A 10,920-nucleotide genomic window follows, 5' to 3' on the forward strand; every position below is an offset into this window, starting at 1 on the left:
GTATTTCTTATCAAAAAGTCTAGCACACATTTCAAAGAAAATTTCTTAATTTAAAGAAAACAATTAAAATTCACAAAGGTAAATCATTAAAATATCAGTATACATAATCCTTTAATTAAATTTACAATAATATTATCAACTAATTGTTTAATAATAAAAAATTTCAGAAATAACCGTTAAAAAAACAGAAGATTATAGTTGAAAGGTGCCTAATTTAAAGAAGGAACAAAAGATCACATAAAACATACATCATTTGCATTGTTTTGAACTAACCAAAAGTCAACATATCTATATGAGATAAACATATGAATAAGAAGAAACTAACCAAGCTGCATTAGGAGAACTAAAGGTATTAACATATAGCAAGTCACACTTTTTTGAAGTGGTAAAGGAAGCTTACCTGCCAAAATAGAATCTGCTTAGTGTGTGTTTGGATTACAGTTTACAAAAGGGAGTTTGCATAAAATTGAATCAATGCAAAACAATTTAAATAAACCTTCACTATCAATTCAAGAAACAACTTATTTTTTTTACACACTTGTTCGAATTAAAATTCACAAAACTAACTTCATTTTTGTACTATATCCTTTTCCTATATATCAAGAATTGAAAAACAAAACCAAGTAACCAACTACTACTAACTACGTACAAACAAAATCATCTAGTATTGTTAAGTATGTAGTATTTTTTTATCATCAATACTAAAGATTCGAATTGGTATGTCCATTCTTAGTAGATGAAGATGATCTTTCAGGTAGATATATATTTAAATTGGTATGTCCATTCTTAGTAGATCCATGGATATCTACCACACCTAAACATAAGTACATGCCTCTAAAACATATTACCATTCATAAAGCAAAATCACAAAACTGCAAGACAAACAATAATGAGATAGTGCAGCATAACCATTATGAAAAACAAACCAACTTCCTCAATTTAAGCAATTAAGAATTATCCACCATGAATAGCAAAACTAATAAAAGCAAACTAATTCCAAACAGTTAAGATCCAAGACAATGACTTCGGCAATAACCTCGAGCATAGAAAAATGCTTAAAAAAATTTACTTGAATGGGAGCAGCAAAAAATAAACTATAATCAGCATTAAGTTCTTGAAATCAGCAACCTAAACATTTTTTCAAAACCATACCCTTTCCCTTTTATACCACATTTAAAGATAAACTAAATGAAGCATCCTTTAAGTTTTGAACCAACTCAAGTCTATCCAAACCCTTTTTCGGCTCTTAAAACAGAAACAAATATATTTACTTTCAGCATGTTAAAAATTTTAACATAATATATTATTTGAGTATGAATTTCATAGTTGAAATGTTAACTAAAGAATACCAAAAGCAGAAATCCAATGAAAGACCATTTCAGGAATTCTATAGTAATTTGGCTTTCAACATTTATGGATAAGGAAGAGACATTGAAACCCAAAAACAAGAAAACAAAACAAATACAACAAGTCACTATAGCAAAGAAATCAGATTAATGTAAAAGATCACTAGCTCAATGCATTAGAAGTGCAACATAAAGCATCCTTTTATAGAGAAAACCAAGGGGTGAACTTTTTGAATTCAAATCCGATCAAGAATGGAGAGAAAAAACTACACTTACACTAAAATACATAACCGAGCATGGAAACACACGACACAGAAAAAACTATCCAATCAAAACCAACATCATACACAATCCGCAACAGTATAACAAATTATTCCTATATGGCTATATCTAATTAGATCACCCAACTCACATCCTCAATCCATATAAAACTTCACTACCCACTTATATCACATCGTTGTATCTCATGACACAAAACCCAGTATCACACTAATGTATATATATATATATATAGACTAAACTTGTTCATACTATAGAAACCCCTACATCTGACCTAAGATACTAAGAAAAACTTCATCATCTACACGAAACAACAGTATTTTCAATAAAGAATAGACCAATCAAATAGAGTAGGTCAACGAATCACTTACACATTAATCAAATCACACATCACCACATTCTATGACACTCTAACATAAAAAACTACCATTCATATCAAAATCATCTGCATACTGTTAGTTATACATACATACCTCAAAACATCCAAAATACTACCTCATCAGTGACTACAAAAAAATTCTAAAACAAAAAAAATGCTTTGTTATTTATGTCAGTTTCTCATTTCTCAATGTCACAAAAGCAAAAAAAAAAAAATCAAGCCACAAATAGAGACTACAATTCTGTCCCCAAATTTTAAATACCGTATAAAAACAATTTTAAACTAAAAAAAAGTGAATTAAAAAAATTCAAAAAAACAAAAAGAAGTGAGCAGAAGCAGAAAAAATAGAAGCACTGAAATGACCTCAAGTTCCTCTCTGTGATAGATGAAGCAGTGAGATAAGAAGTCATCATTGAAGGCAGATATTCTTGGCTGTGAAAGAAAGAGAAATAAGAGAGAGACACAACTTAGAGGAGTACATTACCCACTCTCCTTGACTAATTTAATTAACCTACTGTCCATGATTGAAACTTCTTATTACACATGAGCATTTATAGTTTTTTCACATAATGAAATAGAAAATCACTGTTCTCTGGTATCATCTTCAGCACCACCTCTTATATTCAAAAGAACCGAAAAAATAATAAAAAGGGAGAAAAATAAAAATTTGAAGATAAATTAAGATAGGATTGCAAGGGAATCAAAATAGGAGAGGAGCAACCAAGATCCAGATCACAATGAAAAGTATGGTACCTCATCTGGCGAAACTCCTCGAAACCCTCGCTTGTGACCACATAGCTACGGAGGAGGAGCCTGGTTAGTGTTGAACCCGTATTCTCCGTAACCGTCACCATCCATCGGCCCGAACCCTTCGCCGGTGCCGATTGGGTGGAAACCTACAGTCCTACTGGGTGAGTAGAGAGACCGCAAGAAGTAGTCGACCAGAGATCCAGATAGAACAGACTCAATTTTTCTGCAACCTACATGATTCATGAATGGTTCAACATTTATCAAACAGTGTTCTATTGTCTACCGATTTGTATTTTTCTAAAAATGAAAGATGCTTGCAGTAGCGACAAATCTATGAAATATGGATCCAGAATTTACAATGATGCTGCTCATGACACAATATTACACTTAATGAAGCAAAATTAAACAAAATGAAAATAAGAGTTGGTACCTGATGATCAAACTCAGCACGATCCATTGCCCGCACATCACTGTGAAGCTGCAGGTCAATCGGCTGTGTGATTTCTTTGACAGGAGGCTTTACCAAACACTGAAATATTAGCATAGAAGATAGTTGAGTAACTCAATACAGTCTATACAGCAAATGCAAGCATGTCACTGAAATGGAAAAAGTATGAGTTGTGAACTGAACACAAGATTTTGAGAGCAAAATGGGCACCTCAGGTTCATCTGTTGTCCATGGAAGCCCTTGGGGTATTGGTATCCTTTGCTTCTCTTCCTCTGTCATCATTTCATCTATCTTCTTCACAAATTCTTCCTCTTTCACCTTCCCCCTTTCCTGCATTGAATTACAATATCCATGTTATTATCCAATTCAAAAATCAATGGAAAATTGATTCAATCAATCAATTTGTTGCATCAGAATAGGCATTACCTCAGTTCTTAGCTTGAATGGTTTTTGGCTGGTGACTCTCAGCTGCTGCTTCTTCTTCCACCTGCTTCCCCCAAAGGTGCTAGTTGATTCCAAACTCTGAAAAAAGCAAATCCATTCAATTCAAATTTAGAAAACCCTCATTTTAATCAAATCTTCATTTTTTTTTCTCAAAAAAGGTAAGCATCCAGAAGACTTACATTTCTTCTGCTTCTTCTACCTCCATTAGAAGTCCTGTTAGATACACTGCAGTTTGAATAAAAAGTATAACAAACATCAACACAAACAGATAAATGCTACTATTAAATAAGTAGTATAACATAGATACATATATATCATTTTGCACACACATCTGTATATCATTTATATATCAAACAAGAATTTTGGAATTGTAGTTATCAGTTATTGTCAAACCTTCCACGGCTGCTATCCCATGAACACGAAACTGAAGCCTTCGGATCCAAGCCAAGGCTCTCAGATGTGAGAATCGCCTGTGGCGGGCAAAATGAAGAACAACCAGACACTTCCTGAGTTATTTCAGTTGCATCATCAGGAAGTGGCAACCCTGGCAGTGCCCATCTCATAACCTTTCTTTTCACCTTATTCTCCTCTTTCTCTTGCTGCTCCTGTTCTTCTGCCGGCACCGCCTCGGCTACTTGATCCTGATCCTGATCCTGATCCTGATCTTTCTTTCCAGTGGTGGAAACAGTCAGAAGCTTCTCAAATGCCTTGACCAAATGCATCACCTTGCCAGGCCCAGCTTCAGGAACACTCTCCTATGGCTTCTTGTTGTTGTCGTTGTTCTTCTTCAATGATCACTCTCTCAATCTCAGCAGCTCCATCTTCTTGATCTTGCTCTTGTTCTTGTGCTTGCTTGTTCTTGAAGAACTCTTCCTGTGACTTCCTGAGATTCTGGTAAGCCACACACAGACACTTGTTGTTCTTGTTGCTCTCTTTGCACTTACAAAACGACAGCGTTGAGTTTGAACCCTGATCACCATCACCACCACTCCCTTCGAACTTCTTGTTCTTATTCTTCTTTGCAACAACGAACTTCCTCTGCCTGATCTTGTTCTTCTGAACGGAATTCACGGAATTCACAACACCCTCCTTTGCTGCCGAGGATTGTGGCTTCTTCTGTGACTTGGAACACGATTTCTTCACAACAGGTGAAGGAGAAGGAGAAGAAGAAGAACCACAAAGATTGGATAAGGGTTTGGAAAATGGAGTGGTATTACTGTTAGGGTTGACATTCTCGGAATATTTGGAGGGTTCTTGATTCTTTGATCGGAAACCCTTGGCTGGAGTGGTTTGTGAAGTGAAGAGAAACACAAGATTGGAACTGAGAGTGATGTGAAAGTAGAGTGCAAATTAAGATTTTACCAACTCTCTTTGACTAATCAGCTGCTTTCTAAATATTTATTTTAAAAAAATCAAAAAAATGAGAAAATGCCATATCAGCATAGACTCCACGAGGTTTTTATGGTTTATAGATATATTCTATATTTTTGTTTTCTCTGTTCCCAAATTTTTCCTTATCATGTCACCGCTATTGACATTGAAATCTTGAATTGTGTACTTTCATGTGACTCGACAGTTTAAGAATAAAATATCATTGGTAATTGTCTCATATGCCTAATATAGTAATTTTATATTTGTGATAATAGAGGATTTTACACTCTACTACTCTAAAGTCTAAACCTGTGTATAAAATATAAGCATTCCAATATTCCATAATCATGGATATAACCTGGTTTGGTATAAGATTTTTCATCGATTAATCTCTACTTGATGTTGGGCTTACGAGGCCCATCCTGTTTTTCTCTTCTCAATGATACCAATAGACAATAGTAACTTAGTTTAAGATGTCCAAACATACAAAACACTTGATTATTGGTATTTATGACGAGAAAGAAATGTTTTCTTGAAAAAAAGAGAAAGAGGTGGGCCAGAAGAATGAATCGAACTGTTAAAGTTTCATACTTTCATTGAATAAGTCATATGATCATCCCGTTTCAATATAAAAAAAAAGTCAAACTTTTGAAAAATTTTTGTGGAAATAATTAATACTAAAATATTATCAATATACTAAAAATTAATTATCATATTGTATATAAATATATATAATTTAGCTAATTTTAATATATATTTTATATAAGTAGTTGATAGTTTTAGGTCTCTCCGAAATTGCCTGTGTTCGGAACCATCGGTAGGCAATAATTTTAAAGTTAATTGTGATACAAGCTTATATATGGATTTAAATTTAGCAGGATTTGGATGTATTATTAGAGATTCTAATGGAGATTGGATCTCGGGCTGCTCTGGAAGCATTTCTCTTTGGTCTATAATCAGATGTGAATTATTTGATGCTTGGAGGGGGCTGGTTTTAGCTTGGGATTGCGGTTTGAGGGATATTATATGTGAAATGGATTGCCTTGACATTCTGTCCATTATGCATGAGCTTACAAGTGGGTATTCATCTGAAGTAACAGATTTGGTTCACAAGATTCAGGAGCTTTTATCTCGTCCTTGGCTTGTTCACGTTGAATGGGTATCCCGAGAAGCAAATAGAGCTGCGGATTGGATGGCTAAATATGGTGCCAAGAGTAACTCTAATCATGTTATTTGATCTGAGCCTTGTGTTGATCTCCAACAAATCATCCGCTCGGATTTATGATAGTTTTTGCTTTGTTTCTTTTCCTTGTTTAAACACCAAAAAAAATATAAGTAGTTAATATTTTTTGTACACGTAGCATCATTACAATTTATAACATAAAAAAATGCGTTTAATGGACACGCTGAAATTTATTGAGTTGTTGATTGACGTAACTTTACAAAAAGAAAATGTAAAAGAAAAATTTGGTCGAGCAAATACTATATGATTAACAAAATTTATTATTTTTTACCAACAAAAATATTTTTATACTAAATCTTAAATATTAATAGTGTAAAAATAAAGTATTAACTTAAAATATTAGCTAACATTAATAAAAAATATTAGTCCTAACATTTTTCTTTTAACAAACATACACTAAATACAAAAATCATATAGAAATTATATATGTTACAAACTAGTATGTAAAATTTACTTAGATGAAATCATAGACTTGTAACATTACAGCTTACAAGAACTTCCAATCATTCCAATCATATAAAATAATTTGCTTAGATGAAATCAAAGACTTGTAACATTATAGAAACATGAACATATATATCCTAGAATAGCTTATAGCTATCAATCTGAAATTCATTTTATTCAATATTCTTACCAAAGATCACAGATCCATCCTCAATTTGCAGCAGGTTCTACAACAATCTTGTTTTGAGACATGGGCATTTCAGTTTCAGCAGTATTGATAGTAGATGAATCTTCTTCTCTAAACTTCTTGTATAAGTCACCTTTGTATAACTCCCTAGTCCTATACACCAAAATCAGTGACACAAGTGCTCCAAATAAACACACAGCAGTGATTATAATGAATGCTAACTTGTAACATTCAGCACCATTGCAATTCAACTCTTCATTTGGATTTCTCTTTAGTCCCATTGCTGCCATTTGCCTTAGACCTTCTTTGTCATAAAAGTGCCCAGCAACCCTCACACTAAGCAAATATGACCCAATTGGACTTGCTATTGACCCAACATTATACAATGTTGAGTAATATTTAAGTCCAAAAAGTTCAGAAATTATTGAGAAAAGTATTGGCCAATTTGCACCAAAGCAGAACCCAATAACAATAGATGCTACATAGAGACCATTTGGGACATTAAATGCAATTAAGAGGTGACCAACACAAGACAACAAAAGTATTGATGTTAACATGAAAGGCCTAGGGATCTTGAATTTTGTTATGACAAATTCTGAGACCACACCTTGCACAATTTTACCTAGGTAGATCCAAATTGCCATAAGGGAAACAAATGTTGTTATGCTATGTGGGGAATATCCTAATGATGTTCCAATTTGACTCAAGTTATTCACAACTGTGAGGTTGCCACCTAGACCACATATAGTAGCAAAGAACAAAATCAGCATGTCAAGATTGAAAATTGCTTGAAGTATTGTATGATCTTCACCTCTGTTTGGTGCCTTGAACATGTCTTTCCAACAAGACCCTGATGATGATGGTTGTGCAGGCTTGGTCACTTCTTTAGGCTTCTCTGTAGTTATGATATTCAAAGGCTTTGGATTTGGAAGATCTTCACAATTCAATTGTTGTTGGTGTTTTTTGGCCTTCCAAATTCTGTGTTCTTCCTGAACAACAACACCAAGTGGAAGAAAAACAAGCAAGAGAAGCATCACAGTGGTGGTAGCATAATATTCACTCTGAGTGAAAGAGAAACATTTTCAACTATGATTACAATCAGAGGAACACTGCAAGGACTAGTGACATGTAAAGGAAGTTATAGAAAGCCTTGGAATCATTCTTCTGTTGAATACCCTTATGGTGCCTAATGAATGGTAGAAAAAGAAAAGCTGTAGCAGTTGGTAGCCATGCCATGAGTAAAAGAAGAGATTTTGTGTCACTTCCATAGAAAGCATAGTACAATTGAGTGATAATTGCAGCACTCAAACCAAGGTAGCCACTTAGAAGGCCTATAACAATACCTCTAACACCAGGGAAATTCTTAACACTTGTGACAAGTGCACCAGTGTTTGTTGAACAATGTGAATTCGCTCCAATGAAAATGTACAAACACATGGTCCAAACTTGTGGCTTTGCAATCTTTTTGCTGACAGCAAGCCATACAATGAAGTAGCCAAAGAAATTGAGGACACCACCAATTGTTAAGACAACATAAGGAGGTGTGATTTCATTGATTAGGCCAGAGAGAATGCCTATGTTGGAGCCTAAGTCCTTGAAAAAGCTTAAGAGATTGAGAGTAGATTGGTCATATCCCAATGATGATTTGATTTCTCTGGAGTAGAGGCTGAACATGTAGCTTGCTCCTGAAACCGACATGATCATGAATGATGAGAAAACCATGAACCATCTTCCTGTGAACACTTGGACTGCAAAATCTTTGCTTCTTGCACCACCATTTTCACCTGACAACATCATCTTTCTTTTCTCTTCTCTGATCTTAGGTGCTTTTTTCTTTGTAATTGTGAAGGGTATAGTACTAATAACTAAAGCTGTGAAGGGTATAGTACTATATAGTGTGTGCTTTTAGGCTTTTAGTTTTTGTGGTGGGAACAAAGAGAGTGAGTGATAGTTTGCATCTGTATTTATGTGTAATTTTAATTTGTTTGAAGAAAAGGTGCAACATCTAAAGTATGCTGCTACCCCAGAATTTTCTTTCCCTTATTACTTCAATTATCATCTTAATTAATGAGTGATTGATCATGTTGCTGATGTAGAAACCTTTTACCAATATTGTGTAGTAAGACTTTAAGTTAAATCTTGTCCCCTCCATATCAAAGAAAAAGTCACAATGTATGTGCTAACTTATCTTTTTTTTTTTTTTTTCTATTTCTCTTAGTATATCTGTATATTCTTAATATCTTAAGTACTTCTTAATTTTGATATTATCATATTATATACATGCTTTATAATATAATATTTTACCAGTCTGTCTTCGTTTTATTTTCTTATTTTTTTTTTCCGTTCCAATCCCTTTAAGCGAGCTAAAAGGTGTTCTCTATTACAAGGTTTTTTTTAATGAATAAAAACAAAGCTTAGCTTATTCCTAGGAAGATACTTTATGACATATAATATATACTATCTACCAAAAATTCTCAAAATAAAAAAGAACTGATAATAGTTATTTCTCCATGAAACATAGTGGTATAATTAAAAACAAATTTAATGCCATCAAATAATAACATAAAAAAACATAAACCAACCATATCTTATAGTCTATTTTATATATTTTATTCTCTATTCTATCTACCTCTACTAAAACATTTTTTGCAATGAAAACTTTTCGAATAGACATATATCTAAAAAAAACTTCTATACAAAATGTTAAAATTTGAATCCTTAACTAAATTTTGAAATAAGATAACTCATCAATTAATTAAGACCAACTGTATTAGGGAAATGCCATTTTTTAATTTTCATGCACTTTGTCTGGATAAAATTGTTCTAAGAAACAGTGGTGTAGTTGATAACAAACTATATATGGTTGGGTGGCCCTGTTGAGGGGACCTCAAGTCTTAAGTGCGCCATTGAAAAAAATATGAGATTTGAGATATCATATATTTAAATATAGAATTATACTCATATATATCCACCACGGTATATGGTTCTCTTGCAGCCACGATGAGCAAATAAATAAACTCATACCTTAAAAAACAATACATCATCATATTTATCTTATTATAATTTTCAATTTATTAAATAGTTCATGATCAGTGCCAATTTCTTTTCAGAGTCAAACATATACTACCAAAAAAAAAAATATTGAGTGCAGTAAATGCATATTCAAGAGAACGACCAGAACCAAGCTTTAGTCCACGAACGATCAGTGTCATCAACATTCAACAACACGTTATTTGACAAAAAATAGAAAAAAGTAAGGGTTTTTTTTTTTTTTTCTCAGCTAGCATAGTCAAGTAGTCAACATAGCGACTCTAGTTATATATATGTATCCATATATATTCGGTGGCTTTTAAAATATTTTTATGTTTAGATTTACGTTTCAACCTAAATATATAGACATGATAAAAGATGGAATATTCCACGTATGTTCACGTGGAGATTTATTCTTATGTTCTTGACTTCTTGTTTCTTTGTGTCATGCACACACTCATAGGAATGTTTATGTTCTGTCTCAGTGATGCGCACTGCTCATCATCATAGTTTCCAATCTTCAGCTAGCAATGTTTTTTTTCCTTTTTTTTTTTGTGATTGGCTATGGTATCCCCATCCCGATAGGTCAAGAACTAATCCGTCGCGGATCAGAGCTCCATTTAAGGGTCTGCCGCTGGCCAATGGGTTGCTGCATGCACAAGGCGGGATTCGAACCTCCGACACTTGCTTAAGCGGACGAGTGAGCTAACCACTCGACCAACTCAAGTTGATTTTTTTCCCTTTTTTAGCTAGGCAGCTAGCAATGTTTTTTTTTTTTTTTTGGTGACTAATGTTTTGTTTTATTGTTATTCATGTAACAATTTATATTTTTTTTTGGTAATTTATATTATTATTATTACTATTTTGGTGTACCGTTTCTGATTTTCCAGTTCATTAGTGGGCGATTTTTTTTTTTTCCCTGATCAGGGGCGGATACATTGCCAGGCCAGGCCCATTATCATCAGGATGGTGGCCCAATTATTGTTTGGCGGTTTTGGA

General features: G+C 33.6%; 1 protein-coding gene and 1 pseudogene across 1 annotated transcript; both read right to left on the reverse strand.

The window, feature by feature from the left end:
* Positions 1-2,942: 2,942 nt before the first annotated feature.
* Positions 2,943-6,076, reverse strand: LOC130981583 (microtubule-destabilizing protein 60-like; annotated as a pseudogene).
* A 664-nt stretch (positions 6,077-6,740) lies between these two features.
* On the reverse strand, positions 6,741-8,960 carry LOC130979710 (protein NUCLEAR FUSION DEFECTIVE 4-like). The gene is given in 3 exon segments (XM_057903236.1): positions 6,741-7,963; positions 7,966-7,992; positions 7,995-8,960. Coding segments are annotated over 3 exon segments (1,770 nt in total). The 5' UTR covers positions 8,689-8,960; the 3' UTR covers positions 6,741-6,914.
* Positions 8,961-10,920: the final 1,960 nt, after the last annotated feature.

Source organism: Arachis stenosperma, chromosome 5 (genome assembly GCF_014773155.1).
Source record: "Arachis stenosperma cultivar V10309 chromosome 5, arast.V10309.gnm1.PFL2, whole genome shotgun sequence".
Taxonomy (NCBI): domain Eukaryota; kingdom Viridiplantae; phylum Streptophyta; class Magnoliopsida; order Fabales; family Fabaceae; genus Arachis; species Arachis stenosperma.